The sequence below is a fragment of the Fundulus heteroclitus genome, chromosome 7 (assembly GCF_011125445.2).
Source record: "Fundulus heteroclitus isolate FHET01 chromosome 7, MU-UCD_Fhet_4.1, whole genome shotgun sequence".
In the NCBI taxonomy this organism is placed as follows: Eukaryota; Metazoa; Chordata; class Actinopteri; order Cyprinodontiformes; family Fundulidae; genus Fundulus; species Fundulus heteroclitus.
The window spans coordinates 37,633,313-37,651,003 of NC_046367.1; the positions used below are offsets into that span (position 1 = coordinate 37,633,313).

A 17,691-nucleotide genomic window follows, 5' to 3' on the forward strand; every position below is an offset into this window, starting at 1 on the left:
AAAACGTTAAGGTTTAGATCTGTTAAACCCAAATGGAGCCCAAACTGTTGAAAACATTAAAAAAACTCTCCTAACTCAATGTTTTATGCCCTGATCGCTGGTTCTATTGACAGGTGGAGATGTCATTTAATGAGTCACCTTGACATTTAAACCATGATAATGGTCCTACCTCCAGCTGCTGAAAAAAAAAGAATATATGGTTTAACTAAACCAACAGACGGGTAAAACAAACAACTTTGCAAACCTTTGTCCACAAAAGTCTGGGCTTTGACTAGACCCTATTTTTAGGACTGTTGTCCTGCAGCACGACGAACCTCTGACCCAGTATCAAGTGATCTGCCGCCTCTAATAGATCTTCTTCCAGGTTTGCCCTGTACGGGGCTCCATGCAGGGTACGGACTGACAATATTAAGACAAACAGGAATATAGAAACATGTGAGCTTCAATTGGGAACCATACACTGCAAAAAGGGAACTAAAAATAAGTAAAATTTTCTTGAAATTAGAGTATTTTTCCTTGATTTGAGCAGATAAATAAGACTATTTGCCAATGGATTGAGTATTCTTACCCCTAAAATAAGGTTATTAGCTATTCTGCACTTGAAATAAGATGGTGGAGATGAATTGTTATTATTTTAAGTGCAAAAATCTTATTCCATTGGCAAATAGTCTTATTTAGCTGCTCAAATCAAGGAAAAATACTCTAATTTCAAGAAAATTTTACTTATTTTTAGTTCCCTTTTTGCAGTGTGCAGACATTCTATTTTTTCCTCTCTACTGGTCAGAAAGTTGCTTTTTTTTTAAGCAGTGGAAACAGAACGAAAAGTACCAGCTCTGGTTTGGTAGTGTTGGAAAGACCCCAACAACTTATTTATCAACAGCAGCAATGTCATGTGGCTAAGTCACAAGTTGTCTATAGCTAAACAGAACCAAAGATGGATTTCTGTGCATTGCTTTTATTGGGGGAAAAAGAACAAAGACTCGTTTTATCAGGACCTACAAGCTCATGGAAAGAGGCAAGTTTTATGTTTGGTAACGACTTCAGACATGTTGGAAATGAGAAAATGCAATAGTGTGAACTTTCCGTTTCCACGCCTGGTGATAATAATGTGGCCTGTGAGGCAAAGTGAGCCCCAAAAACTAAAAACTGTTCAGCTCCACCTTCCTAAAGACCTCCGCCTGGAACCAACCTTGTGTTCAGGTAGAGACATTAGTTAATTTCACTGAGAACTGCAGATCATTTAAATAATAATTCCTCCTTTAGCTATTCGCCATTACTTTGTTCTTCACTACGACGTACTTTATGACCAAATAGCTCTCCCAGACAGCTGAATGTTTACATGGAAAGCAGTGGTTGCTGTGGAGAACTCTGTAATACATCTAAATAAATTCTCCCTCTGACCTTTCCTTTGTGCCATCTGAAAGGAGCATCCATTAACTTGAGATTGTGAGCTACTTCTCAGGCTCTCTATGCAACTGGCTCTGCTTAATGTCAATTATGATTTCCACGTAGGATCACCCATGCGGTCTGCAGCGTGCGCGCAAGCTCGGTGGTTTCCATGACAGTAAGGGAGCGCTTCTGGACTCTCGCTCTCCGCTAGCATCTGCAGGCGGTCAGCCAGAAAGAGGATCAATGGAAGTATTGTCGCTCGGAGGATGGCCTCGTCTTTCCAGGAAGTTACTGCGGCGGTGGGCTTCTGATCAATGACACTGACAGAGACCGAGTTGTTTCGTCCAGCATCACGCAGGGAAGGCTGAGCAGCGCTGACAGAGCCGAGGACAAAAGCTCTCACAAAAAAAAAAAAAAGAAAGAAGAAAAATGCAGTTAAAACGCTTCGGCCATGCACCATGAAATGTTTCTTTTTGAAGAGAAACAAAAAAAACGCAAAGGAAAAGCCCTGTAGCACGTAATAAACGGTTAAAAACTGGGGTTATTTGAGTTGATTAGAAATTAATTGGTTAATTTGTGTTGCTGTGTCCACGCACGTCTTGTTCTGACAGACATGCAGGTAAACATACGGTAATTTCTTACAGTACTGTTTTCTATTCACTTGAATAAAATAGCTCACACTACATTTTGTAAGGAGTTGGTTAATTATTCAATCAGAGGACTTGCACCATAACAGCAGATTACTCGTTTTTCTTCCCCTCCCCGCCCAAACAATAAAACCTGTTTTTTTAGACACTTTGACTCCAGTTTTTGTACTTAAGATAATTTATTGTCCCACAGTGGAGAAATTCAGGTGTACTAGCAGCAAAGAGCAAATTTACTACATAAAAAATATTGTTAAATTAAAGATAGCATGTGCAAGATTATTAAGGAAGTGTGCAACTGAGGAGGGTGATTTTAAGAAATGTATCTTTATGGATGAAAAATACCAACAGACTGTGATAACTAACATTTTTTTATTGGATTTGTTGGGAGCAGTAATGGTTATAAAGTCAAAGAGCAGCGATAACGCGCCTTTGTGCATCTAGGATGCAGCGGCCTGTCTTTGAAGGAGATCTCCAGCTCTAACTTTAGCTTATAGAGTTTATTTGAAATTTCTAAGACAAAAAACAACCAATAATTTAAAACTACAAAAACTAAATGGAAAATGTAAAAGAAATAAATAAATTACGGAAAAATTGTAAAACACACAGCATCCTTGTGAAAGAACGTTTTCACATTGTGTCACATTATAACCAAGTTCTCTGTATTTTGGTGGGATTTAATGTTTTAAATTTAATTTTAAACATTAACACATAGTGTGGCCTCTCTGAAGTGGAAGGAAAAAGAATATGCAAAGCTAACATTGCGTGATGCTGCGTGCCACCCCTGAACGCATCATCCTCACAGTTAAATACAGTAGCAGCTGCAGTATTATATGAGGATGCTTTTATTCTGAAGGGACAGAGTCGACTGAAAGGTGAATGGAGCTAAATAAAGGAAGAAAAGCCACTAGGAGCAGCAGAAGACTTCAGAATGGGGAGGAGGTTCCTGAACATGGAGCAAGATAGGATGGTCTAGTCAAAGTCCAGATATAAATCCATGCGAGAATTGTGGTTAAAACTCTAAAATTGACATTCACGGACACTATTGGACTTCCAACTTTGCAACAATAAACCAGTTTGTGTCGATCCAGCCTACAGAAAAGTTTCTCTCCCTAAAAAGCGGTTTTAGTGCGTGTCTGAGTTTGTTTCTCTGGAACCAAACGTTTGAACACTGCAGTGTGAGGAGAATTACCCTTGCTGAGAAATACACTCTGATAAAAATCAACATGCACCGTGTACCTGTGCTTTGGGTGCAGAGGTAATGCCTACAGCCTCCCCCCTGTCCTCGTGGTTGAAAGGAAATGGAAATATCCGTTTAGCTGACTGAAACTTTCAATTCAGATGGCTTACAGTTTCCTGTCTCAGGGCCCGCCGCGTCTTCCTTCTTCCTCATGTTTCAATTTCACATCTCCTTAATATCAGAGATTGATTTAAAAAAGTGGTTTGTGCACTGTTTCGTAGGGTCAAGCGTTTGGATTTAATTGCGGACTGATAATTTCATTTAACTGCAGCGGTTCTTGGGTAAATCACACATAAAAGGACCGTCGCTGAGCAGCAGACACAGACGCCTTTGTTAGCCATTCGTTTCAACATTTCTGTGAATATGACTGCACACACACACACGTTTTCTGCACAAAAAGGATGTGGTCTGTCAAAAAGGGGAACGGCATTTTTCGACATAAAGGGAATTTCCATCCTCGGGCCGACACACATCTGATCGAACGCATGACAAAGATCCACATGTAGCCAGAAAGAGACGCGGCAAACTCATTTAACGTAAATCAGGAGATTATTTGTCACTCGCCGCTTTTGGACCGTGGGTTTTTAACAGCGACCGAGTCACGATGAGACATTTACAGCAATGGGATGAATACGTTTAAACTAAATATTGTTATTGGAAAAGAAAGGGGACGCGTCCAATGTGGGTCGGGTTTTACATGTATTCCTACGAAGGTGTTCAGACACATGAAAGCATTTTCCCCCCGCCAACATCCAAATCAGTTTAAGGTGGGTTTGAACGAGAACGTCACGGCAATACGAGGAAGAGGAGGGAGAGCTGTGGGAGGATGAAGGGGGAGCAGCATGAGTGGGGGGGGGGGGGGTGCTTTTTACTGCATGATCTATCCTTGGTAAAGGAGATGCTAATATATGCAGAAAATAATTTTTTAAAGAGCAGATTTTTTTTTCCCATGAGTCAGACAAACTTGATAGTCATCAAAAAAAACATATTACAGTAATTCAGTTCAAAAAGTGAAACTCTGACATAGATTTGCGATACTTAGTGATATTTTAAGCATTTACTTCCGTTATTTTGGCCATTATGTTTTACGGGTAATGAAAACCCAAAATTCAGTTGCTCAGAAATGTTAATTATTACATAAGACCAATGAAGAGCGCAGACATGATCTGTCACGGCTGTATAGTGACCGACACGGTCACAGGAAAGATGCTGGCTTGGTAGATGTCACTGACTTTTAAGACGAAAACAGAAATTGTCTCGACGAGAGAAGCTGTGGCCAGAGGGCTGTATCCAAACCTGCTCATAGAAAGTTGAGTGGAAGGAAAAAGTGCAGCAGAAAAAAAAGCTGCACAAAGCCAATCAGGGTAGAAGGGGGGGAGAACTAGGGCTGAACGATTTTGGAAAATAATATCATTGGAATTTTTTTTTTATCTTAATATTGCAATTTAATGCGATTTTTTTCAGTTTAGTTTATCATGTCTTTTTAAACATATACAAAAAACTAATCAATCTGTTTCATCGCCGTGCAGATTAGGTGCTGAAAGACCCACAGAGCAGAAATGATTGCATTCTGACTACGACGGAGGCAGATTTATTTTCTACCAGTACACACAGAGAATCTATGGAGGATTAGGGCTGAACGATTTTGGAAAATAATCTAATTGCGATTTTTTTTCTTAATACTGCGATTTAATGCAATTTTTTTTCAGTTTAATTTATCATGTGTTTTAAAATATATACAAACAACAAATCAGTTTGTTTCCTTGCCATGTGGATTAGTTGCTAAAAGACCCACAGCATCTAAACTCGGAGCAGTAATGATTGCGTTCTGACTACAATATATATCAACCAAAATTGCAATTTTGACTTTTCTCTGCATTAACCACAAGCAACAAAAATGGCGTCTAAATAAAGACATTTGTAAACAATGACTATTTTAAATATGAACTTAGATTATATCACTGCTGCAACTCTCTTCCCTTCCATGTGGAGGCAAACCCACTTTAAACATTTTACCAACACCTAATGGACGTGTCTAATTCCCTAATTGTTACATAGCCAAAAATTGCAGACCTGAAATCACGATTATATTGAAAATGCAATTAATTGTTCAGCCCTATGGAGGATTGTCAAGATCAAAACGAGAGACACCGGAGGAAATAATGGAGAAAAGCTGAATGCCAACCTGGCAGCAAACCAGGCGGATCGCCTTCCTGCTACGCTCTAATGATGCGGTAATTCAACCAAAAATATTGAATCCATTCACCAACCAGTACATGGATTTACTTTCAAGCAGACACTTCTGTGGTAAATTTCCTTTTTTTTTTTTTATTTGGACTTATGTAACATTTTCTAACAACTATACTTGTTTTTTTTTTTAGCCATAACCATTTAAACGAAAGCGTGACATATATTACTCGATATACAGAGTTTCAATTATTCAATTATGGAATTGCATTACTCTAATTAATTACCTTGTATATTATATTCTAATTTACTGAGATGCACATGTGCGACCATGCACGGATGAAGAATAGCAGAAGGATTGGTCTGACTAAGATCTGAATGCATGCTCCTGTCTTATTTAGGCGTTGGGATACTTACGTTGACTTTGAACGCCTGCACAGTGTTGTCCAGCAGCAGCACGTTGCACACAACCTGTGTGTGCTGCCTGTCTCGCTCCAGCTCCGTCGCCCGGACATTGTAGGATCTGCCAGGAGGCAAGCGGAAGCGCGCGCTCATCACGCTCCTACCAGGCTCTGCAACCACAGAAACACAAGCCACCAGATGATGAGTTAGAGACAGAGAAGAAGAAAGGAAAACTGCTGCGTTATTAAGCTTCGGTCAGACACATCAGATTTAGGTAACGGATGGATTATGTTGCAAAAATAATAATATTAATAAAAGTGCTATGTAAATAGCCAAAGTTTGCACGTTGCGATGTAGTTTTCTCCAAATGCCTCAGTGAAGGGAGCCAGGGAGCAATGCAAGCCTGTACAGGTACAGCGACGCAGCAGAGAGCGTGTTTCATAAGTAAAGAATGTCAATCAGCGGGCAAGCTCAAACCCTCACAAGCTTTCAGAAAAGAAAAGTGAAAAATATATACACCATGCAAAAAGTGTTTAAAATGTTTGCCATCTCTACATTGCATTAAATAAAATCCTATTTCTTTATCGTTGTATCACATAAATGCTCCCGAAACGAACGTTAAACTGAGGTAATATTCACAACAAAAGCTGGAGTCATTTCAAAGTTTACGCTTTTGGGAAAAGCACCAAATATTACCCTTCAATTGTCCACTTTTACAGCTCAATAAAGATTTCCCGGATGTCTTTTACAAAACGACTCTGCCGATGAGGCATACCAGTCTTAGTTCATACATTTATGAAAATGTCCCTTTCTACCAAATGGATAGAGACGTGACAACTTTTGAGACCAGAGGGACATGGTCAGGATGGAACGACGTTCAGGTAGGCTATGGTTTGTACTAGGGCTGAACAATTAATCGCATTTTCAATATAATCGCGATTTAAAAAAAATGCAATTTCCAAATCGCAGAGTCTGCAATTTTTGGCTATGTAACAATTAGGGAATTAGACACGTCCATTAGGTGTCAGTAAAATGTTTAAAGTGGGTTTGCCTCCACATGGAAGGGAAGACAGTTGCAGCAGTGAGATAATCTAATTTTATTATTGTTTTAGAGTTTATATAATCATACATAGCATTAAGTTCTGGTCAATCAGTTTAATACATAGACTTGTTTGTTGGTTGCACTTTATGTTTAACAAGGATTGATGTCCAAATCAACTAAAAGCTGTTCTCTTGAATAATATTCTGATTAATAGAAACATTAAAAGTTCTTGTTTTAAATAGTCCTTGTTTACAAACGTCTTTATTTAGACGCCATTTTTGTTGCTTGTGGTTAATGCAGAGAAAAGTCAAAATTGCAATTTTGGTTGAAATATATTGTAGGCAGAACGCAATAATTTCTGCAACGAGTTTAGATGCTGTGGGACTTTTAGCAACTAATCTGCACAGCGAGGAATCAAAATGATTTGTTGTTTGTATATGTTTAAAAAGACATGATAAATTAAACTGGGGAAAAAATGCATTAAATCGCATTATTAAGAAAAAAAAAATCGCAATTAGATTATTTTCCAAAATCGTTCAGCCCTAGTTTCAACACAATGACTAAAGGGGCCAAACGGTGCATAGAAAACATCCCTAACACTTGAACCATCAACACATGGCAGATTTGGACTCTACCGTCTGAATGTTGCAGCCAAAGTTGAAAATCAGTTGACCAGGAAACGTCTTTTCCAATCGGTACTTTTCCAGTTTTGGTGAGTTTGAGTGAACTGTGGCCTCACTTTCCAGTTTTTAGCCATCAGGAGTAGAGAAACAGCTTGTGAAATACTCAGACCAGCACATCGGGCATCAACCTTGCCACATTCAGTCACTTATCTCTCCTTTCTACCCAAGTCGGATGATCAGCTTGAACTTCACCAAATCGACATGCCTAACTGACCACAGGGAACACTTTATGTTTTCCTGATACTTGCAGTCAGTCAGAGCTTTTATTGGTCAGTGTTCTCACTAATCATCCAGTCCAAATTTTTCTGTCCTTGCATTTTGTTGAACATTGTAAACTTTTAAAATTGGTGGTCTTCCCAGACTGTCTTTGCTTTTCTACATGATTCATTGTGACAGGAAGCGTAATGACTACACAAGGGTCATGACCTATGTAAATACGGATGTTTCACTCTGACCATACATCATTTTTAATAGCGTATACTGAGGGTTTTAATAGATCAGCACAAAGCTCTGTGGCCACTGGCTGATGGTGTGAATCTACAATCACACTTACCAGTAATAGCCACACATAATACATTTGTACGGCGTGGACTCCGTTGCACACTGTCTGATTATCTTTTTTTTACCATCAACAACAGTTTATAAGCAGAGCTGGTGAATGAACAGCATTTTACAAGCAACCTTGGATACACTGTCATAACATGGCTCTGTCGAGTTATTGTAGTAAAAGCCACATGAAAGGCTTGCTGGCCTTGGACCGATGGAGTAAGCACACCAAGACAAACAAAAAAGGTCACTGAAATATTTCAGCTGCAAAGCCTGGAACAATGTTAAAGCAAAGTGGTGTGTTCAAACGGGGCATATTGGGAGGAAATGTTCTTGCCTTACTAAGTTGCATTTCTCTACCGGCGCTATATTACAAAACAGAGACTAACACTTCTATCACTTTGGTTCAACGGCTGCTTTGCTGTTCTTTCTATGGGAATATTGTACTTGGTTTATAACAAACATGTTTGTGGGTGACAAGTGTCCAAATAGCTCAGTTTTGACATTTTAAGGTTTTTCGAGAATTCTCTAAGCATCATGCAGCCTGCTCATGGGGTGAACTTGCTTGGATGGCAAGACCACCTAAGGAAGTTACAAGACACCATTGACTGGTGAAAAAACTGGTGAAAGACAAAATAGAAATTGGTCAGAGAGTCTAAAGGAGTTGCAAGGATTTCCAACAAGTGTCCTAGACAGGCTAGAATCTCTGACTTATGAAACCCAAGTGGAAGTACTGGGCCATAATTCAAAAAGGCATCATTGGCACAAAAGCATCACTAAGCATAACAAAAACCCCACCATACCAGGATGATGGTGGCACCATCGTGATGTAGGCTTTTGTTTTCTAGTTCAGGTAACTATGTAGTTATGGTGCTATAGGCTTACGTTTCTGGAGGACATAGTGACGACTTTCCCTCACTCTGCTACATTCTCCTACTACTTTCCAATTTTGCATTATTTGCTTTTGCGTCAACATTTAACTACACGTTCCCTTACTGCTCTTTCTCTTCATAGAAGCTACATCTGGCCTGGTATTCTGTTTAGCTGTGACACTGTCCTGGGGGGGGAGGGCATTGGCTGAGTTACTGCTGCCAACTACTTCAAGTTTTTCCCCTATAGATGAAACACTTGGTGCTGTCTATCAGTGTTTAACCCCGTTTTTCCCCTAGGCATGATTATTGGCTGAGCCTTTAGCTAACTGTATGTGCTCTCTTTCATCCTCTAGAATTGAAACCTGGCTCAGAGCTTCTCTGCTTAGCTCTGGTTCTCTCTTAGATGGAGCCACTAATGGAGCCACTGCCATTACTCTTACTTTTCTCTCACATAGAAGGTACTTCCAGATCAACGCTTCTGTGTGTCTGCTGTGTCTTCAGAAACTCCCAGTCGGTCATAGCAGATGGCCGGCCTGGTTCTGTAGGAGGTTTCTTCCTGTTACAGGGGGAGTCCATCTTTCTGCTGTCGCTGCATGCACGCGGCGTATGACGTATTGTCGCAAAGTCAACGACACAATGCAGGTGACTGTCCACCGTCGCTACACGCTCATCCAGGAGTGAATGATGCCAGTCAATGACTTCATGCAATATGCTTGGTTTTCCTCACATAGAAAACTTTTTAACCAATCCGTTTGTATGATTTGATAGAATTGACTTTGTAAAGTATCTTGAGTTGATGTATTATGAATTTGCACTGAATTTAATTTATTTGGGTTTTTTTATTAGCTAAATTATGAACATATCTAACTGCCAGTCAGTTTACACAAAAGCATCAACATCAAAATGTAGAAAAAGTGTCAGGAGTATACAGCTAACTAGAAACGTTCAACTTCTGAAGAAGTTGAAGAAGGCGCCCGCCTGGTGGTGCGCGATACCGTCAAAGGCAACGCTTCCGAGTTCCTTGGTCGTAGGCTTTTATCACTTGGGGATTTTAAATCAAATCTTCTGAGTGTGAAAAGGATTTGTCTTCGTCAAAACCAGCCGACAGGAGAAGGTCTGCATCCAAGCAGCATGGAAAATTGGTGCTATTAAAACATGATTAAATACTTCAATGTAGCATTAAAAAATGAAATATGTGAATAAAAATGTTAAAGGCATTACAAACTACTAAAGGAAGTACAAACTCTGTGAAGCAGAAGTTGGTGAGACCTTCCTAGAGCTACTTCCGGTGAGCAACATGCTAAGTGTTAGCCGCTAACATGGTTGTGTCCAGTATCACCGGGTGATTGTACTCTGTTAGTTTGGTCCAAATCCTGTACTGTGAAGTTCCTCAAAAAGGGTGCCAATACTTAATGTCACCAAAGCTCACCAAAGGCCATGTGTCAGATCGGCCTCCTTTAGTTACTAAGCCTCACCAAAGAAACCAGCCGACAGGAGAAGGTCTGCATCCAAGCAGCATGGAAAATTGGTGTTATTAAAACATGATTAAATACTTCAATGTAGCATGAAAAAATGAAATATGTGAATAAAAATGTTAAAGGCATTACAAACTACTAAAGGAAGTACAAACTCTGTGAAGCAGAAGTTGGTGAGACCTTCCTAGAGCTACTTCCGGTGAGCAACATGCTAAGTGTTAGCCGCTAACATGGTTGTGTCCAGTATCACCGGGTGATTGTACTCTGTTAGTTTGGTCCAAATCCTGTACTGTGAAGTTCCTCAAAAAGGGTGCCAATACTTAATGTCACCAAAACTCACCAAAGGCCATGTGTCAGATCGGCCTCCTTTAGCAACTAAGCCTCACCAAATCTGGGCCCAGAACTCAACATTTGACAAAAATGGTGTGTAGTGCCATTTCCCACAGGTGAGTGGTGCTGTATTGGCCGGGGGTAGTTCTTGCTGTTGCAATTTTTTCATCATTCATTCATTTATATCAGTTGTTCAAATTATTTATTTGTTACTTGTAAAAAAAAAAAAAACAACTCACTAATACTTTCTTATTTTATCCACTGTACACCATAAAAATGTCTTTATGTTTTTTTTCCCCTCCAGGGTGGAATGACTTCTGTGAGTAAATGTTATTCCAGGAACCGGGCACAGGGCTGTTTGTCTGAATACCAGTCAAACTTTGTTTTATCTCAGTTGGTAAAAGACACAAACATGGCTCATCTGTAGCTGGAAAATGCCCTTTCTGTGAGTAGCAGTTGTACAAAACACCTCTGCGGCACTCAGAGGAAATTCTCTCACAGCTTAGAGTCCTCCACAGGAAAACAGCAAATCTCTTTTACAAGATGTGTGTGTCAGACACACAATAATATTTCTATGATGTAATCAAGTGATAAACAGATGAAAGGATGAGATGCATCACTCTCCATCTGATTCATAACAGCAGGCGACAGAGCTTGCCACCTCCACTTGGAGTGGGTATATATATTATTGGCTCGTGTCACGTTGTGAGTCTCTGGCAAGATGTGCAGGTTTTATTGCCGCAGTGACGCCGTCAGTGGGATGGTCAGCGCGGCAGAAACTGATGCAGAGATTAAGCCATGCAGATCGCAGAACAGAGCGAGCCTTAGGATGACAGAGAGCTGCGGGCCTTACGGATGGTGGAGTCTGACTTTATCCACAGGCTGCATCGCCTTAATCCACAACGTCTCTCGCACTTGGGATTTGATCTGATCAGAGCTCCAGAATGTGATCCGAAATCGGAGTAACAACCCGTTTTTATTGACTCCTTTGGTTAAGCTGGCAGTAGTCTGTCTCTGCTTGCAACCCTGAGGTCTACTTCTATTTTATAACTTTTAGTGGTTAACAAACACTGCGATCAGCATCATCAGTCTCATCTAAGACCTCTACTGTAAACACCGCCAAACTTCAGACAGCATCTGAGCACAATGAGAGAGGGCAACAGATTGTTTCACTTACAATTAATCAGACAAGCTGCTCCAGATTTTTTTTATAGATTGTTGAACATTTAAAAACAAAAACACAACTCTTTATTCTACTGGCTCGACCACTGCTGTCTACACCAATCTCATCCCTTTGAGTCTATTCGTATTTAATGGACGAGCTAGACCAGCAGGTCAGTGCATTACAGGTTTTGCCTTTTTATTCCGTAATTAAAATGTATGGCTGACCTCTCTGCACACAGGGTCAAAAAGATGGAGGTTATACCTCTATTAAGTGTAAAAGCATTAGCATTTTTAAACTAAAAGGTTGGATGCAGCACAGTTTTTACAAAGGTCTCAGTAAAGCTGTTGGCAGGGATGCTTCATGATAGATTTCTTTATATCTTTACGGTTGGACTGCATGAATATCAGAAACATTGTGTTTTCCTTAGCCCAGGATGAGCCATTTATATCCAAAGTTGCCAAAGGCCGTTTCCGCCATGTTGCATCATCGTTTTACTGAAGTGGCACCAAATAAATGGGACAAAGTAACAACGGTGGCTGCGGATGGTGCTGTGTTTGGAAACAGAGGGGGATGTCGCTGTTATTCATCAATGTGTCAGAGTTACAGTCTTTAAATTGCTTTTTATGTGAAAATTATACTAAAAAAAATCCATCTGAATTAAAAACTGAGTCCTTATACAACAAAGAACGGCAAAGGTTAATATATTCCAGCTAAATAAATATTTTACAGGGTTCCTAAATCGTTTTGTTAAGTTCTGTACTGTTCCAGCCTCATATTTATTGCAGATATTTCTCCTTGGCTCAGACTTTAAATATGGGGCCAGCAGGAAGAAAAGAAGGTTAGTTGGCTGGTTGGACTGATCGGGGATTAACAGATTAATGGATGGATAAAATGGACAAACAGAGGGATGGATGAATGGTAATGGAAAGAGAGATGGGTGGATGGAACTGGGACAGATGGATGAAAAGACGGATAATGGACAAAATGATTGAACGAAGACTGAATGGCTGGACAAATGGATGGAAGAACATACAAATACAGTGTTGGATGGATAATGGGCAAACAGACGAATGGATGGAGAGATAATAGAATATTTTGAGGTATTTTTTGGGATAAGGGTAAAAGAGATAATTTTTAAAATGAATTCCAGTCTTTTAGTTCTATCCCTGAACAAATATTGCTTTAAATATAAAACATACACAGTGGCAGTACATTTGTAACGCTAAGTAGCAGCTAATAATTGCATTCAATCATATGTCAATCCTAATCTGAATATTTATGGGTCTCATAGAACCAACAGTGGAAGAAAAAAACGAGCAAAAAGCATAAATTACGTATGAAAGCATCTTCAATTAGTTTATTGTTGTGACTCTGATAATGATACAACAATCGTCCAGCCTTGGCAAAAAAAAAAGGAACAAGCTAATATGTTGTTCCTCTTTCTGCCTGGCTGTGGTATCTTTAACACTCTACTAAAATATTGTATCAGCTTTCTCAAGACTTCCGATGAAATTCAACACGACACTGGATACTGGGTGCATTGTACAAGCCTAAAGGAAAATAATGTAAAGTAATAACTCAACTAAGCTTTAGGCATTTTTATTTTCCTTTGTGCCAACAAATGATTACTGCAACAATTCTTGTTTCTTACCCCTGACTTTGTTTGTTCCTGCTTTGTCATATTGTACCATTCTCAACTGTACTCCAGTCTACAGATAATGTTCCATAAATTTCTGCACTGCTGTTTTTCCAGCTTTGCTCTCCTAGGCTGGACAGGACGGCTACACTCCCCTGAGAGAAGCCTCCGGATCTCCGGAAAGCATGCTGCCATTATTGCTTCCTGCAGTCAGCAGAGCTCACAAACATGCAGCAGAGCATCTGTGTATGGCTGAATGTGTGCGTTTGCACTATAAGGGCCCTTGACCCCCAAAGCTTCCCTCGGCGGTGGGCTCCTCCTAACTTATGGCAAATGCAGACGGCTCTGCAGTTTTCACGTCAGTTCAAAGGGATACCCAACTCTTCAAATAGATGCATCGTTAAAAAAAAAAAAAAAAAGCTTACCTTAGCAGATAATTAGCATGTAAACCTTTGTTCTTCAGCTTTAAAATCTGCAGTGGAAACCAATCAGTCGCTGAACCATGATTTAACTCCTAGAGTTACAGGAAACATCTTTTAAAAAGCCAAGCAACACAACAGTCTGGGAACATCTATAGCCAGACAACATATGAACTTCATTTGCCCAACGCATCATTTTATTTAAGGCTGAACAATTAATCGCATTTTCAATATAATCGTGATTTAAAAAAACGCAATTTATAAATCGCAGAGTCTGCAATTTTTGGCTATGTAACAATTAGGGAATTAGAAACGTTTATTAGGTGTCGGTAAAATGTTTGAAGTGGGTTTGCCTCCACATGGAAGGAAACACAGTTGCAGCAGTGAGATAATCTAATTGTATTATTGTTTTAGAGTTTATATAATCATACATAGCATTAAGTACAGGTCAATCAGTTTAATACATAGACTTGCTTGTTGGTTGGACTTTATGTTACACAAGGATTGGTGTCCAAATAAATTAAAAGCTGTTCTCTTGAATAATATTCTGATTAATAGAAACATTAAAAGTTCATATTTAAAATAGTCATTGTTTACAAACATCTTTATTTAGAGGCCAGTTTTGTTGCTTGTGGTTAATGCGGAGAAAAGTCAAAATTGCAATTTTGGTTGAAATATATTGTAGGCAGAACGCAATCATTTCTGCTCTGAGTTTAGATGCTGTGGGTATTTTAGCAACTAATCCACATGGCAAGGAAACAAATCGATTTGTTGTTTGTATGCGTTTTAAAAAAGACATGATAAATTAAACTGGGGGAAAAAATGGCATTAAATCGCAATATTAAGAAAAAAAGTTGCAATTAGATTATTTTCCAAAATCGTTCAGCCCTAATTTTATTAATGCTCCAATTTCTTCAAAGTAACTCAAAGACGTGCGTACAGATGCTGGGTCCAATCCTCTAAGTAAGACTTTAGCATTTAGAAAACCCACATAACCGTTCTAGGGTGTTTCACAAAGAAAACCAACCGAGGGCAGAAACAAACAGGTGGATAATTACAGGTGGTAGCCACAGTCAACAACAGTACATAATTATTCTAATATAAAAGATGTATATACTGTATGTGGTATAAACACTAAAGAGGAAAGTCTACTTTGACCAACAGTGAAGCCACAGAGTCCTTTTCAAAAGTCCTGTATTGACTTACCATGAAATTAAAACAATAAGGCATCGAGCGAGACAGATTTACTGCTACACCCAACATATTTGTGTTTAGCATCCTTAAAATGTCCATCTGACATAGTTTTGAGCTTATTAATCTTTTTTTGGGGCAAAGGAAAACGTCTGTCAGTATAAGATGCATTAGCATTTACAGCTGTGGTCAGAAGTTTACGTACAACTCATCAAGGATTCATTTGGGGCTTTGCTTCAGCCGTTTCACAAAACATGCAAAAAAAATAAATAAAAAAGGTTGCTTTTATTCTGTTTTATTTTGCTATATTTTAATCATGTAAAGCACTTTGCATTGTCTTTGTACTGAATTGTGCTATACAAATAAATTTGCCTTGCCTTGCCTGCCTCTCACAGGTTTATGTGGTCATACATAAATACCACAATCCTGCACCCATGTGAGCTTCAAAACACACCAGGGCAAATAAATACCACACAGAGGTGGTCTCAGGGTGAGTGACATAAATCCCCAAACCAGCCTGCCGCAAAAGGCCGTCAGTAATCTCTACAGAAAGAGAATAATTCAAGCCACAATGCCAGTTAACCCGTTCACGTGTTAGCTGTCACAGGGCTGTCAGATCAGGGGCGTAAGACAGACAGGTTGACTTGAACCACCCCATAAATCAATTAATCGCAACAATAATTTTTAATCACATGATTAATTAAAGTGTAATAAATTGCATATGCATGCTTGCTTTTTTCCCCACCTTGTTTCGCTCTCCTTTCTCTGAGACTGGATAACAAAAGGTTTTAGTACGCTGCATCGGTGTCTACTCACCCTTTCTTCTCGTTTCCTCAAAGTTAAATCTTGTTTTAGGTAGGCACATACACACAAAGTGTAGCATGAGAATGTGAGACAGAGCCAGAGAAGCCAAATGATGGCGGCCAACAGCTTACTCTATCTGGGCCGTTATGTCGAGAGGATATACTTGTGTTTATTAAGCCATTATCATATTAGTTGAATGACGATATTGTGGTTTATCGTCATCATTTTTAGGAAGATTTATCGTCCGTCAGAATTTGTTGTCGTCATAGGCCTGGGTTGGCGTTCAGGTGTGGCAACAATACGACGAATTAGTAAAAACATTTGAAGTTCTCAAACAGCTAGAATGTGTGGGTTGCGTTCAGAAACTACAGTTCACTTCCCGTTCTCTCTGTAAAAACGCCCACACCGCCAAAACGAAGGAACCGGGAGTAATACTAACCGTGCTGAGGTGGCCTTCTTCAAACTCACTCATCTATTATTGACAATACAAAACGACACCAATGTTGAGCATCATCGGATGAAATAATAATGCTGGCAGAGCAAACAGCCAAAGAATCAACATAAAAAGCCACAGACTCTCCCCTTTATGAGCCTCCTAACCATCAGCATGCAACAACATCAAGTCTGCTTGCTTTAGTTGGCCTTGAAGAGGCTCTGCTCTTGCAGTGTGTAACAACTGAGCAGGACATTCTCCATTTCTTTGTAATTTAAACAAAACAAAAGCATTCTGACCCATCAACCCATGGGTTGGTAAAGCTAAACCCAATGAGGGAGTCTTAACTGTGGGTATGCTTTATGCTAATTGTAGCCATCAGTGCCAAGGAGCAGGCGTTCACACACACGGCCATTCATGAAACCCAACACCTGTCAAAGAGGATTCCCGCTGAATCAACGATGCAGATGATTGAGACTTGTTACTGGCTCCGCTCGGCTCATTCAGGAACCCGCCGCGTGTTCGCCTCCTTTAGATGCACCTCACACCTTCCAGCTTCTGTCCATCACAACAGCTTTATTATATCATCCAGATCATGCCAGCGCCTCCTCCCCCCCCTTGTTATTGTCAATATCCCTTTGTTTCCCACCCTACAAAGCTCAATCTGATCTATGACATGTTTTGATAGTCTACAAATTCCCTTATATAAGCACCTACTCTTTGTTCCCAGCTATTGGATAATTGCTTTGCAGACACCCTAAACTGGCTTTCACGCAGCAGGTATCAACCACTGGATTTTAAAAACTGGACACGGCACCCTTAAAATGTCTAAGTGTATGTTCCGGACAAAATTAAACCATGACAAATCAGTTCACAACTGTTTCCACCTGTAGTAAAACTGTGAAAACAAGTCGGTGGGTGTTTGCCGGTTTGTGGCATTGCATCCAATTGATAACGGGGGGAAAAAAACTGTTTTGCAATATGCAAGTTAAGTAATCCAGATTATGATCCTGCCACCACTGTGTTCAACAGTAAAGGCGTCCTTTTGGTTATGCAGAGTGCTGTTTCTGTGTGCTTTAGTCAAAAAAGTCAATTTTGGTTTCAGTCCATAACACAGAAAATCCTTCTATTCAACAAGATACTGTGATAATCCTAATTTTTGAGAGATGTCTAGTTTTGGTGATCCCACTGTTGTCCTATATGTTGGGTGCCTTCACTGTCCCACAGTTTTAT

The 17,691-nt window shown here is 39.7% G+C and overlaps 1 protein-coding gene across 2 annotated transcripts in view; it reads right to left on the bottom strand.

The window, feature by feature from the left end:
• The window catches only part of ptpn4a (protein tyrosine phosphatase non-receptor type 4a), a 113,829-nt gene that overhangs the window by 66,493 nt on the left and 29,645 nt on the right, over positions 1 to 17,691 (bottom strand). For both annotated transcript variants that reach the window (XM_036139585.1, XM_036139584.1), the window contains exon 2: positions 5,878 to 6,032. In XM_036139585.1, coding sequence (XP_035995478.1) covers positions 5,878 to 6,015 — 138 coding nt within the window. In that variant the 5' untranslated portion in view covers positions 6,016 to 6,032. The remainder of the gene's footprint in view (positions 1 to 5,877; positions 6,033 to 17,691) is intronic.